Here is a 15,561-nt window from a genome sequence, read left to right on the forward strand (position 1 = left end):
TATCCTGCACCAAATCCCACTCATCTATCACACCTGGCCTCACTGCCCACTGTTCAAATTTCAATTTTTCATCCTCGTGTTTAAATTCCTCAATGGCTTTGACCCTCTCCATCTCCATAACCTTCTTTAGCACTACAACCCTCTCAAACTCTCAATTCCTGACTCCAGCCTCTTGTGCATCCTCCCTTCACCCCATCACTGTATTCTTGTCAAAATCTTATTCAATCCTTTCTTGCTTAATATTTCAATTCCTGATGCATTTTCTTTCTCAACTCTAGTTTGCAAACTTTTTATATCCCCGTTCTTCTCCTCTACCTTTTAAATCTGTGCTTTCATTGATTTTGAGCTCCTAAACCAATGATATACATAGACATATAAACATAGAAAATAGGAGCTGGCAGCCATTCGGCCCTTCAAGCCTGCTCCGCCAATCAATATGATCATGGCTGATCCTTTATCTCAATACCATATTCCCGCTCTCTCCCCATACCCTCGATGCCTTCTGTGTCTAGAAATCTATCTATCTCACATCCTCTATTGGAATAGATTAAAAATCATATTAGTCTGTGAAGCAATAGGAATTCATGTCAACTTGTATGTTATTAGATTCAGTGATTCTTTATCTCATTTAGAACTTTGCACAGCAATTGAGAAAAACAACATTAGAGAAGGACTGGAACACTGTCTTCTCACTTCAGGAAATGGAGTCTTCTGAGGTTGGGGCCGAGACATGTCATTGGGCAGAGTACAGGGTGCTTTACTTTGCACCAAACCATGCTATACCTGACTTGGAGTGTTTAACGCTAGCACTGGGATGCCCAACTGGAAATATGTTCCATTTCCAATTGCAAATATCCCTGACTTTGATGAGCATAAATATTCAACAAACAAAAAAATGTTAGCTCCGCAAATCAGTGAAAGTTAGGATCTATGGATGGAGTTGCAAGTAGAGGGTAGCAGTCTCACAAAAATATATCCAATATCAAGAATTCATAACATGAATAAATATTCACTTAATCATTCACAACTCTTACCGGATCTGTAAGGTCTCCTTTACTGATGTTCTGACCAGATGTCAGTTCCTCCCAGCTAAAAAGCAAGGAGTTGGTCACTTCCCCAAATGGGTTAAAATCTATAAGCCATACCTTGCCCTATGAAATAGATTATAGGAAAAGTTTAAAAAATAATCTTTGACAAAAATTTTAAAAAGTACTTTTGAGATACCAGATTAAAAAGACAGAAATGAATAGCACAGCAAATGAACAATCTATCGTTTCATGGCTGGAACCTTATTCCAGCCCAAATTGATGGAATAAAAGTCTCCTCTCTCTTTATTGGCTGTAATAGCCCTTCATGAACTGAGTGTGGACGCTCTTCAAACAGTTTGTACGGGCATGGGTCCAAAATATACCACCACTCAATTTAGCAAGAGTCAGGCCATTAAAATGATATGGGTAGCACAGCTCTAGGACTACGTGGACCCCAAACCGTACAATATGGCCCTCAAAACCCAGGTAACTCAATCATATTTGTATATATTTCTTATGTGCTGATTTGTTCTGTTTGAGATTTATAGACTTGGAGGTTTGAAAAGGGCTTTTTTTTTAAATGCTGCTGCCACACTTTCTCTCTCCTTCCCTTTCTGCACCAAACAACTCTGCCTCCAATGGCCAGTTTCAAAACACCGTTGGATGAAGCCTGCAATTAGCTCATCAGTACTTGGCCAGATTTGGTGAAGGAAATTCAAAAAAGGGCAAAAATATTGTTACAAAAAGGGGCAGGTTACCCTCAAAAGGTGAAAAAAATAAAAACATGACATTGTTACCGTTTCAGATGAGATTACATACCTGACTGTCTCTGTATACATCAAACACAACTGTAAACAGAAAAGCGTAATACTGGATAAGATTTATGAAGCACAGGTAATGTCAAAAAATACATTTGTGAGAACATAACAATACTAGATAAAAAGATTGAGGTTACTTTCCAGGGTGGATAGACACCCAAATCAAGATTGTGGTGGATTACTTTACTGTTATATAATACTTCAATACACTGCCTATGTAAACTTGTCCACTGTAGTTACACCCTCTCACCAATGATAGCCCTGTAGCACCTCAATTTTGCTCCTCAGCCTGAAACTCCTATGCTCCAACCAACTCTACCTCTCTGCTTCCCTATAGATATAGAGATAGATAGCTTTCTTGTATTTAATTACAACTTTATTCTGCAGACAATTAATATTAACATAAAAGTTAAATATAAAATAATTAGGAAACTTAATACCACTGGTCTGGAACTTGAGGAAATCCAGAACTATTCTTTGTAGTCAGATGGCAGAGGGCTTTGGGGAAAGGGCAGGGAAGGGGGACTAATTGGATCACTCTTTCAAAGCACTTTCCAAAGAAACTGGATGTAATTTGGGGCCCCAAAGAACAAAATTATTAATTCAGTACCAAATTGTGAGCTATTCTGTATTGAGCCCACAATAAATGGAATTGAGACAGACACAGTGGGTTGAAAGGCCTCCTTCTGTGCAGTGTCATTCTATGATTATATGAAACCAAATACTGTAACTGGTGAAATCAGTCTAATAGTGAATTCCTCAAAACCACTTTCCATTTTGTTTTTATACCCACAATGGATATGTATCGATCAATTCCATATTATATATACATACACACATATACATATACACACACATATACATATTTTGTGACTGAAGTGTTAAAATGGTTTCACACTGCAAGCTACCTGGATTTACAATTAGGAATCTGATTATAGATAATAGAAACAAGAGGATACAAATAGAAACAATGCCATCTACTCCAATATACTTGCAGAAAGTAAGAATGGAGACACTACAAATGCATTATTGGCCTACAGAAACTGGTATATTGTCACCATCTTTATCAGTGAATGTCACCTATTTTTTTTTTTAGGAACTGGAATTTAAGAATGCCACTGAATATCTTAACCTAAGGACCTTAAATCTGTGCTAATTTATTCAGCATGGGCTTGTCATGAGTTTGTAGATGGTATTCTAACAGCTGCACTGCACTGGTAAAACTCTACATTTGCCAATGTAATACGCCGCATTGATCAGTCAGAAAAGACCATGATAATGTAATTACATAAGTAGGATTTTGTAAAGGTTATTGAAAATCTAAATTAACCTTTTATTTCAAAGCAGACTAAGATATTTATTAGAATAATTTAATTGCTTCTCATACTCCACTTCTAAATAGTTTTACCCTCTCCATTCTGCAATGCCTGATTCTCTCCCCCCCGTAAGCTGTCAACTGTTTGGCTTTACTGTGAATTTCCAGAGCACATTAGCTCATATACCGAGAGGCAATCATTTAACTGTAGTGCGATAAGGTTTCGGTTATGTTATATTGATAGTTATTTATTGCTGGTACATTAAAAAACAAATTACATAGAATAATTTTTCTTACACTTTCCAACTATTGGAAGGGAATCAACATACAATATGTCCAATGTATATGTGAATATATTTAAGAAGGATCTAGATAGATTTCTAGACACAAAAGGCATCAAGGGGTATGGGAGAGAGTGGGAATATGGTATTGAGAAAGAGGATCAGCCTTGATCATACTGAATGGTGGAGCAGGCTCGAAGGGCCGAATGGCCTACTCCTGCTCCTATTTTCTATGTTAAATAAAAGATTCAGATCAGATTAATCACAAGATAAACTTGCATCTTCCTTCCTATGCTTAAAAATTTCTTCTTCCATTGAGTATTTTGACATTCCACACATTATAAAAAGGAGTTTAACACATCTTATATTCCGAAAGTATTGATAAATTACTTGAGCTTTAGCTCCATATGAAGTTTAGTGTGCACATTAGAACATCAGTGACTACACAGAATCTATACTTGAGGAGTCTGTTGCTGAAACCAGTCTTATCGGTACATATCTAGTATGAACATTGTTTTCTGGACAGCATGTGTGTTTGAAAAGGAATAAAAACATATTTAAAACTTAAATGGATACTGTAAGAATAAATGGAGATTTATAAAATATAGGTAATAGTAGTGGCAGCAACTGTACACTAAGTGATTCCAGAACTGCTGAGGGAAATAAATGAAGTGCTACTATATCCTGCTTCAGCCTGGGTACTGTATGTGTACAAGCTTGGCATTTTTTTTTTAAAAAGACAAAAGATACTTACAATCCTCATCCAAGAATTTATACTGTATTTGATTTCTAAAGAAATCTATTATGGAACTAAGAATATTGGCTTCTTGGTTACAGACGTGGTCATAGTACTGAGTGTAGTCTCTCTGTGCAATCCCTGCCAGAAACAATGGCATGAAAATTTAAGTCAGTTTCTTAGTAGTTGGCTATTTCTTACTTAAACAGTTGCAATTGTTTTTAGCACAGTACCTATCAGTTTATTTTCTTTGACAAAACATCTGAACTCCCCTCCAGGAATTAGTTCACACCATTTCCTGAGAACAAGCTAAAGAAAAGTCTTGATTATAGTCATGTCAACTTAGTAACATTGCTAAATGAACACGCGTAATCAAAAGTCACTTCAGAAAAATCACACAAGAGGAAATCTAGAAGCATAGCAAAGGTTTTATGATAGAGCAGGTGTCATAAATATTGGACCTTAAACAAACATGATGGATAAAAATGCCTATGTGTGCATCAAACAACCCCAACAGCTAATTTACTGCATATTTCTCAACTCAAAAAGCTTTCTTATTTTGAAACTGACCATCTGTAGTTCAGAATGCCTGGGGTCCTGATTTTAATCAATAGGTCGATCAATAAGTCTGGCACATTTAATTAAATCTAGTGCAACATAGGAACAGGAGTAGGCCATTTAGCCCCTTGAACCTGTTCTGCCAATGAGATCATGGCTGATCTGTGACCTAACTCCATGTACCCGCCTTAGCCCCATATCTCTTACTACCTTTGGTTAACAAAAATCTATCAATCTCATTTTTAAAATTAACAATTGAACTAGCATCAGCTGCTGTTTGCGGAAGAGAGTTCCATAGTTCCACTACCCTTTGCGTGTAGAAGTGTTGCCAAACTTCACTCCTGAAAGTCCTGGCTCTAATTTTTAGGCTATGTCCCCTAGTCCTAGACTCCCCAACCACCAGAAATAGTTTCTCTCTATCTACCCTATCAGTTCCCCTTAATATCTTGAAAATTTCGATCAAATCACCCCTTAATCTTCTAAATTCCAGGGAATACAACCCTAGTTTGTGTAATCTCTCCTCGTAATTTAACCCTTGGAGTACAGGTATCATTCTAGTAAATCTACGTTGCACTCCTTCCAAGGCCAATATATCCTTCCTAAAAGTACGGTGCCCAGAACCAAATACAGTACTCCAGGTGTGGTCTAACCAGGGCTTTGTATAGCTGTAGCATAACTTCTACCCCCTTGTATACTAGTCCTCTAGATATAAAGGCCAGCATTCCATTAGCCTTTTTGATTATTTTCTCTACCTGTCCATGACATTTTAATGATCTATGTACATGGACCCCTAAGTCTCTTTGGACCTCCACTGTTGCGAGCTTTTCACCATTTAGAAAATACTCTGATCTATCCTTTTGAGGTCCAAAGTGGATGACCTCACACTTGCCTACACTGAAATCCATTTGCCACAGTTTTGCCCATTCACTTAATCTATCTTAAAATCTCTCTAATTTTATGCTTCCATCTACACTGCTTACAATGCTGCCTATCTTTGTGTCATTTGCAAATTTGAATATGCGGCTCTCTATCCAGTCATCTAAGTCATTGAAGCCCCATCACAGATCCCTGTAAGACAACACAAGTCATATACTGCCAATTTGAGCACCTGCCCATTATCCCTACTCTCTGTCTCCTGCCGCTCAGCCAATTTCCTAACTGGGTCAATAATTTGCCTTCAATTCCATGAGCTCCAACATTAGCTTACAGTCTCTTATGAGGGACTTTATCAAATGCCTTCTGGAAGTCCATATAAACAACATCCATAGACATTCCCCCCGTCCACTACTTTAGTTACCTCTTAAAAAAATTCAATCAGGTTCGTCAGGCATGACCTGCCTTTTGCAAATCCATGCTGGCACTCTGATCAACTGAAAATTTTCAAGGTGTCCAGTCACTCTACCCTTAATTATAGGCTCCAGTAATTTCCCAACAGATGTTAGGCTAACTGGGTCTATAATTTGCTGGTTTCCTCTCTCACCTTTCTTAAATAGCAGTGCTATATGTCCCCTTGCCACATTAATTTTGAAAGGTAGCATGCACATTTTTAGTCAGAGAGAAAATCTGATTTCAAGAATGTTAAAATTGCTCCATCTTCGGGAGAGAAAACACTTACGGGACGATTTAACAAAAACACACTACCAGTGGCAACCCTCACCCGCCAGTCTCATATAATCAGGATTGGTTAATGGACAGAAAACAGAAAGCCCTGAGTAAATGGTTTAATTTACTCTGAATTAAAATAAATCAGTTAAAATAAAAAAATAAATCTGCTTAACCTGGTGTAAAAGTTGAATATACTAGTCCTCTAGATATAAAGGCCAGCATTCCATTAGCCTTTTTGATTATTTTCTGTACCTGTCCATGACATTTTAATGATCTATGTACATGGACCCCTAAGTCTCTTTGGACCTCCACTGTTTTGGGGGAAGGGAACATAGGTGCTGGAACATGAGTGTATGGCAAGGGGCGGGAAGACATCAGCATTTAAGTTGGGAGCTGGAAAAGATGGTAAGAGAGTGGGAATGGAGGAACGTATAGGGAGGAACAACAAGCAGGAATAGCAAAATGCAGTGCGAGAGTGTAGGAACAGAGGGAAGCTTTTGGCGCATGGGGCAGGTTGCTACAGGGGCTCACAGAATGAGAGAGTGTAAGATAGAACTAGAGGTTGATTCCAGCTTATAGGAGAATTGCAGTCAATTTATGGGATCGGACAGTAGTTGAGGATGTGGGTGTACTAGATACGGGATTGTCACCCAACCCCGATCTCTCTACATCAACAATCTATCTTTTTTTCTATCCCTCATCCTTTTTTACTCTCTACCTCTCTCTCCCTCCCATCTCTCTCTCATTCCCTCTTCAAAATCTCCCCATCTCTTTTCCCCACAAAGACCTCCTTCTCTCCAAGAGATCACTGTCCCTCTGATCGCATTGCCTCTCTCTTCACCTTATGTGCTTCGAAAAGAAATTGCTACTTTGCCAGTTAAGACACGACAGGCTGAACAAGGGTGGGAGGGCAACCAAGAACACAGGTCAGGGCTGGGACCAAATGAGAGACACAGCAAAGGACCATGGCAGCAACAATCCTGAATAGGAGTGGGCCAATAGCTGGATCAGTACTGGAACTAAGCCATGGCAATGAAACAGGCAAGCCGTGGAGTAATCTCTCCCTGGGTATGAATGATGGAGTAAGAGGCCATGTCCTGAGGCTGCTGGTTAAACATTTTAAATAATATGTCCTATTTGTCCATGGAGCTGGTTTATGCCATTTCATGGTGCACCAGTGGAAGGACCTGCAAGGTTGGCAATGGCAAGTTCAGAAACCTCTTCTCAGTGTAAAAACATTTCGAGACATTACTTAGGTGTGTGAAAACATGACAAAGGCATATCAAACTTATGACACAGGAAATAAGAGTGACACCAGAAAGTGCGCACAGTTGCAAGAATTTTTATTATAGATAAACACACACATATGTACACAAATTTTGACTTGGGCAAGGTATTGTAAGCAAAATCTCCAAGTGAAGCATGGTATATTGTAGCAGGGGAAGGTTAATCAGAGCAAAGTCACAAGTTGGAGGTTTCTCCTATTTCCAAGCTACCAGCTACAAGGGCCACTGGTGCAGCCTGGGGGTAGGCTGTATGCCTCCTCAGGATGTGTCAAGCAGATGAAGGAGCAGGGGATAAAGATTATAGGGGAAAGATTAAGAAAAAAACTCATTCCTCCCCAAAAAACAGCAGGAGAAACAGTGGGGAAAAAAATTAACATACCAATGCTTCCAGTGAGTGGGATAGTGGATTCAATTCACATAACTATATTGGTTAAAAAAAATTGTTGGGAGGAGCAGAAAGATAGTACAAAGCATCAAGCAACTGGCAAAAACTTGGTGAACAGTATCTCGTACTTTTATTCATGCATTTCATGACACTTCAACAAAACAAAGAGCTGTGATGATCATTCCATAAATTATTTTCAAAACAGTTCCATATTTTGTGATTGATGAATTTGTAAAATAGAAGTATAATTTTCAAATAGGTGAACCATATTAAACAATAGATGCAATTCACAAATCTAATATTTGACGATACTAATTATAGATATGCCATCCATACAGTTTAGCACACCTGCAAAATTTATGCAGCAAACTCAGGTAATCTGAAGCTACAAACTGACTTACCTGAGTATCTACTTTGGGGTCTGGTGAGTCATCAGTACAGTGAAGAAATCTAGGTGAAAAATTAAATATTCAACATGTTTGATAACCATTTGTTTCATAAGAACAGTCACACTGATAAGCTCTAGAAACTAGAAAGCATCCAGTTAACAAGAGGTTTAAAAAGCAAATGGCACATGGTTACTGCGGTTTTTGAGTGAAGGTCATAATCTACAATTAATTTGTTGGAAAACACCATGTCCTGTAATACCATTTGTTTTGTTTGAACTGTCCCATGAATATAAATGATCTAAAAAATAATGTGGATTGAATTTTGTTTACAGTTGGCATAGTTCAAAAATAGCAATATTTCAGAGGTGCTTTTTTTGGCAGAGTGTCACAGTTTTTTTGTCCTTCAAATGAGCATTGTGGACCAAATGTCAAGTGAGCCCAAAATAGTGCAACAAAATATTCCAAAACAAGCTATTTAAAAGCAGCAATAACTTTCCCAACTAACTGGAGTATTGTGGAAGGATGAACATGGAGTGCAAAGCAACTTGGAACACAGCTATAACATACATTTTTGCTAGCTAATCAGGAAGAAAAAGCATTATTTCCCCCCCCCCCCCACCTACTCCTAAAAAGACTGCATTAAATACTTCAATTAAATTGAAGTATTTGTTTACAATGTATAAATTACATGTGGTGGCATAAGGCCCAAGACCCACTTGAAGAGGTGGTGCTTGATTCTGCCCCTGGATTCAGTGCTCCCTTTGTGATTGATATGAATATTGCTGCTGGAGACAAAGTCTGCCGTGTTTTCTGATCTCTGGTGGACTGAGCAGCTGAGCTCATCCACACAAGTCAATGATGAATTGGGCTTGGCTGTGATGCTCCTGCATTCGAATAGCCTGTTAACACTTGCTGTTCAAGCTCGCATGTAAATAACCGCTGCTTGGGTAAGATATCAGAATGCAAAAAGTTAATGCTTACAGGAAGAGACAAGGGAAAAAAAAAAAGAGGAAAAATAAAACTTAAAAACTCTGAAGGTAAATATTGAAGATTTAAGTACATACGGCTGAGTCAAGTCATGAGTAACAAAGTCAGAACTTTTCAAGAGCAGGAAGATGTCACTCAAATTATTGCACTTGAGGGAGCTGTTCATTGCAATCCATTGAGCATCCTAAGGTGGGAGAAGAAACAGACAGATGTAAAAGAATTATTGGGTATGGGCCATGTGGTCATTCTGAAGCTGACTGACATTATCTTGCCTATTCAGTCACAAAATACAAATTAAATTAGACAACAAAATACTTTGAATGTTTTTCATTTTAATTTCTTCTGCTTTTAGTTTTGAAACAATTTTATTTTGATTTAAATATGTAGAAAAATGGTTGAAATTTTAAAGAATTGTCAACTAGAATTGTTAATTGTCAACTGCCTCAGCACATCTGCTGCTGAAACCCTCATCCATGCCTTTGTTACCTCCAGACTGGACTATTCCAATGGTGTACTGGCTGGTCTCCCATAGATTCATAGAAGGGTTACAGCGCGGAAGGAGGCCATTCAGCCCATCGAGTTTGTGCCAACTCTATGCAAGAGCAATCCAGCTAGTCCCACTCCCCTGCCCTATCCCTGTAGTCCTGCAATTTTTTTCCTTTCAAGGAATTATTCTATTCCCTTTTGAAAGCCACGATTGAATCTGCTTTCTCCACCGCCCCGGGCAGTGCATCCCAGATCCCAACTACTCGCTGCCTAAAGAAGTTTTGCCGCATGTCACCTTTGGTTCTTTTGCCAATCACCTTAAATCTGTGCCCTCTGGTTCTTGACCCTTCCACCAACAGGAACAGTTTCTCTCTATCTACTCTGTCTAGATCCTTCATGATTTTGAATTCCTCTATCAAATCTCCTCTCAACTTTCTCTGTTCAAAGGAGAACAACCCCAGCTTCTCCAGCCTATCCACGTAACTGAAGTCCCTCATCCCTGGAATCATTCTAGTAATGGCACGCAGCCAAATCAAAGAAGAGGAACTCTCCTTTTCCCTCCTTCCTCTTGAAGTCTTGCCCAGAATGAGTCAGCTCCTTCAAGATCTTCCACCCTCCATAAACGTATGCTCATCAAAAACTCTGCTGCCATATCCTAACTCAGACCAAGTCCTGTTCTTGCTGACCTACATTGGTTCCTGGTCCAGGTACGTCTCAATTTTAAAATTCTCATCCTTGTTTTCAAATCCCTCCATGGCCTTGCACCCTCCCCCCCCCCTCTCTGTAACCTCTTCCAGCTCTACAATCCTCCGAGATCTCTGCGATCCTCCAATTCTTGCCTCTTGCACATCAGAGTTTAAATCGCTCCACCATTGGCGGCCGTGCCTTCAGCTGCCTAGGCCCTAAGCTCTAGAATTTCTCCCTAAGCCTCTCCACTTCTCTCTCCTCCTTTAAGACGCTCCTTAAAACCTACTTCTTTGACCAAGCTTTTGGTCATCTGTCCTAATACCTCCTTATGTGGCTCAGTGTGAAATTTTGTTTGCTAACACTCCTGTGAAGCACCTTGGGACGTTTTACTATGTTTAAAGGCGCTATATAAATGCAAATTGTTGTTGTTGTAGTAGAAAGCCAACATTTTTTTCTTGAAGTTATTAATGTTATTGTCTTTTTGGCAATTTTCCCAATAAAATAGATGATGTCAAAGTGCTGCTTATTTGGTGTCTATAGTAAGTTGGTGATAGAACACACATGCTATAAAATGTGGTTAATCTTATGGACTCAAGAATTCATTGCGACACTATTAGGTTTGTGCCGCCAGTTCTAACAATTCAGGTCAGAGTACAAAATAATCACTTTAGACAACAGAGAAATAAACATTTCACCTTAAGGTCATCACAAATATGCAACCAGAAAATTTTAAGAAAATGGGCAATTGTTGAAATTATAATCTGCAATTTCTGGGATTACAATCTACAACCACAATGGTGTGAAACAAAGAAAAATACAAAACTTGTGTGTGACAGGAATTTTTAGCTGCAAACATTCTTGAACAAAATTTGGGCAACAGTGGTGGGTGGTCAAAATTTAAGCAAAACAAAACACATTTCGCACAAGAGTGACAACTTTTATGACAACCATTAACTACCTAACAAAATATACCCAGACCTAGACACAGGAGTAATCAGACTCATCAACTGAACCTCCCACTCAACCTTGGATACTTGGTTTATAGGAGCTGTGAGTCATAGTTGTGCATTGCACAGAAGATATATGTTAAAAGTCTATTAATAGAGAATAAACTTGAGAGTATAACAGGTTAGGTTTTTGCTCATTCATAGTCAACGACCAGAAAATCTAGCCCTATACATTTTGTACAAGTACATAGGATTGAAAAGATTGCTTACATAAATTCTCCAGCTGGAACAAATCTTCTCTGGCATTTTATTGTAAAACAAAATTCTCTTGATCGGGTGGTAAAACCAGTGAGTAGTCAAGCCATACAGACTAGGAAGGGCATAGGCTTTATTCCTGGTTTGTGCTGAGTTATCTCATCTCTGGTAGAATGGTATAAGGGACATTACAATTGGTATCAGTGCCCTTGCTGGATTAGCCAGTGTTCTCACAACTGATTGCTATCTACTGTGCTTGGACATGGATGTGGACAGCGTCAGGTTCAGCTCGGATTGTGATCCCCTATTCATAGTCCACTAACTTGTCAACATTCAGATCTGAAAAATGACCATTTGGGCAAGGCACAGAGGGGGCACAATCAGTGCCTGTGGAATCATACCCCAGTATATCTTCAGAGAAGGGGGACTAAAGCTACCGTCTGTTGAATTAGTTTTAAAAGAATTCTGTTAAATTCTCAATTTCTTTCATACAAGATAATTCCAACTCTTGTTAAACAGATGTGCCACCTAATGATAAAAATCGAGTACTACAGATTACAGTGATTTCTTATTTCACATGCCTCAACTTTTAATAAATCTTTTCCTCCAAGTTACCCCACACTTTTTCCCCGCAGTAGATAAGGAAAGGCAAAATAACCTTTTCCAGCCAATGCCAACGATGGGGGTGGGGGAGATGGGAAATAGACCAAATGTGAAACAGAAAGGCTTTTGAAATCATGGAAGGTAGTGAGGCAAAGTGGCTTTGGGAGAGAATTCCAGAAGCAGGGCTTAATATGGCAATGGATTAGCCAGAATACATTGTCAACTTATTGAGAGAAGTTTTATTTAGGCACAGATTATCCCAAATTAAATCTACTTTCATTGAACCCATACTAATTTTTCCTCTTGTCGAACAGGTATCTTGGCCATAGGAGGTGCATGTCAGGCAGAACAGGGAACAGGAGACAATGGAAAAAGATGAATTCATACCTGTGTACGTGAGCACGCGCACACACACTCTAGGTGTCGGTTAGCTAGCAACTGAATGGCAAAACCATACGCTGGTCACAGATATTAACTGTCCCTACCAATGTCAAACTATGTCCCAGCTCACAATCTGTTTTTTTTGTCTCTGGATTTCTGTGTATCCGTCCACTCTGCCATCGGGAGAAGCCCTTTCAATCATCAAGGCTATTGAATCTGGAATTCCATTTCTAAGCCCCTTTGTCCTGCTACATCTCTCCCCACGTTCAAAAGCCCTCTCAAAACTCATCTCTTCGAACGAACCTTCAGTTGCCTGCCCTAGCCGGCATCCATTACGTCCCCTTTGTGAAGTGCTTTAGGACGATTTACTCCAATAAAAAGTGCTATACAAGTGTCAGTTGTTAAGATGATCAAATCTGAAATTTCATGATATCTTCAGAAATTTGGATAAAATTATTGAAGAGATCTTATAATTGAAATATATTAACAGCCTTAAATGCATTTTTCTTCATTTTTGCTTGTCATAACAGCAGTGGATCATAGAAAATTCAGACTAGAAGGCCATTGGCCATCATGCCTGTACTGGCTCCACACTAAAGCTATTTACTCTAATATAATTTCCTTGTTCCATCCCTGTACTCTTGAATATCTTTATTCAGGTGTTTAATCTAATTCCTTCTTAAACGTTGTGACTGACTTGGCTTTAATAGCCATTTGTGGCAAAGCATTCCAATATTTTAGTTATCCTTTGAGTGAAAAATATCTTCTAACCTCCTATGCTCAGCATCCCCCCACAGGCTGAAATCACAAACTCAGCAGGGGTGAAATCAAACATGTTTTCACTCTTCTCTGATGCCACATGCAGGTGTTCCAATCCTTTCTGCTATCATTTTCTCCCATACTTCCAATTTTGTTTTCAACCAGGTCAAATCTTCCCCAACCAAAACTACTGGACTTGTTTTCAGGCTTGTCTCATAAGTCATTCCATATTTGACCTTTAGAAGGAGAAGGATGGTGTAAATTCACTCTTTCAATTTTCTCTCCTTCCATTCAGTCCATCCCCAGACAAGATTGAAACTGATCATGTGGTTAAAAGGAATACACACATCCCATTTCTTTGTAACACAGCATAACACACTGACAAGCTGCATCACCAGTCACGACCGACTACTCTTGATTCTGATCAGATCCACAAGTCAGTCATTATAATACAATGCGACAGTAATGCCCACAGATCCCCTGGCTTGGGTTTATTTTTTCAAATTCCCAATGGTCCAGTTGATTGCCTTAATTTTTAAATTAGACCTGACTCAACTTCAGAAAATAAGGAGCCTTACCCTCTAGGCAACTTGACTATAACACTTCAGTAAAGATTGGTGAAGCCATTCAAGACCTATTTGATTCCTCCTTTTTGGCACTGACAGACGTGACCAAAGTATGGTGACAGAATGATAACCAATTAGAATTAGTCTACATCCACAAGAAACTGAAGATTGATTCACAAACATCGTAAAGCCAATTCAGAATTTGCTTCACTATTATTTAAACAATCAAAATGTACAGATTTTGTTTAAAAAAGATCTACAATAGACCAATACTGTCTGATACAATCACATCCCGTCTTAAATAAAATATTCTTTGCATATTCTAGCCCATGATGTGGAGATGCCGGTGATGGACTGGGGTTGACAATTGTAAACAATTTTACAACACCAAGTTATCGTCCAACAAATTTATTTTAAATTCCACAAGCTTTCGGAGGCTTCCTCCTTCCTCAGGTGGTGTGGGCCACACCACCTGAGGAAGGAGGAAGCCTCCGAAAGCTTGTGGAATTTAAAATAAATTTGTTGGACTATAACTTGGTGTTGTAAAATTGTTTACAATTATTCTAGCCCATTCACAGTAAACAGATGCAAACCAGATATAAATTTGCTTTTCATTTGTCAAAGTTTTCCTCGAGGATGACTGAAGCTGACCTGTATAAAACTAACTTTAGAAGACTGGCAGCAAAACCTTCCAAAACAAGTTGTATTTCTTCCCTAAGTTTCTTACCCTCGGAGCGCTCCAATTAAGCTTGGGAAAAACACTGCCTCCAAGAGAGTTTATAGCTTCCTGTACTTTTGCTGAAAAATCTGGGAATTCTGGAGCCTATGTATTAAAAAAAAGCACAAAGATTAAATTCACGTGTTAACAAAACAAAAATACCTTTAACCCAAAAACCTTGAACTGTTCCACTTCAGTAAAGCTTTTAATTTTAAAATTGTTAATTTTCAAAGAGCAGTATAAGAGTTTACTTAATTCTACAAGATTAATAAATACAAAATCAAGGATTGTATACTAAGACATATATATTTAGTTTTCTGTAAATTTGACAGACTAAAACATAGAAAATGAAAATAAAAATTATACAAGTTAGGCATCACTTTTTAAAAACTTGTGAATTCACATTTGTAAACTTCAATGTTAGCAAAACTAGTAGTTTCTCCCTGTGTTGCTCCAACGTGCTGTATCACTCCAACGTGCTGTATCACAGAATGGGAATTCCTCACAGTATTTTTTCCTCATCTCCATTGCAAAGGCCAAGTCAACCCAGGCAGTTCGTGTGCAACTCCTAGCACAGACATAGACAGGAAAAGATGCTGTATACCAACAAAGTGCCACATGTTTTAAATCTAGTATACTTGCATGCTCACTCAAGAGCTCAATACTTTAATCTCAAAATGTTTAAAAGCCTAGCCCGATGTGACTTCTGACCTGTTTTGTTTCCAACGGTTTACTCTGTTTCCAAATAGTTACTCTCACACTCCCTCAATC

At 38.6% G+C, this 15,561-nt stretch overlaps 1 protein-coding gene across 2 annotated transcripts in view; it reads right to left on the reverse strand.

The window, feature by feature from the left end:
- cdc123 (cell division cycle 123 homolog (S. cerevisiae)) overlaps positions 1-15,561 on the reverse strand; it is a 64,126-nt gene that overhangs the window by 37,981 nt on the left and 10,584 nt on the right. For both annotated transcript variants that reach the window (XM_068005085.1, XM_068005086.1), the window contains exons 5-11: positions 14,800-14,895; positions 9,466-9,572; positions 8,414-8,462; positions 4,412-4,487; positions 4,197-4,319; positions 1,848-1,876; positions 1,035-1,151 (exon numbers count right to left, since the gene is read on the reverse strand). In XM_068005085.1, coding sequence (XP_067861186.1) covers positions 1,035-1,151; positions 1,848-1,876; positions 4,197-4,319; positions 4,412-4,487; positions 8,414-8,462; positions 9,466-9,572; positions 14,800-14,895 — 597 coding nt within the window. The remainder of the gene's footprint in view (positions 1-1,034; positions 1,152-1,847; positions 1,877-4,196; positions 4,320-4,411; positions 4,488-8,413; positions 8,463-9,465; positions 9,573-14,799; positions 14,896-15,561) is intronic.

This window comes from Heptranchias perlo, chromosome 24 (genome assembly GCF_035084215.1).
Source record: "Heptranchias perlo isolate sHepPer1 chromosome 24, sHepPer1.hap1, whole genome shotgun sequence".
Classification (NCBI taxonomy): Eukaryota; Metazoa; Chordata; class Chondrichthyes; order Hexanchiformes; family Hexanchidae; genus Heptranchias; species Heptranchias perlo.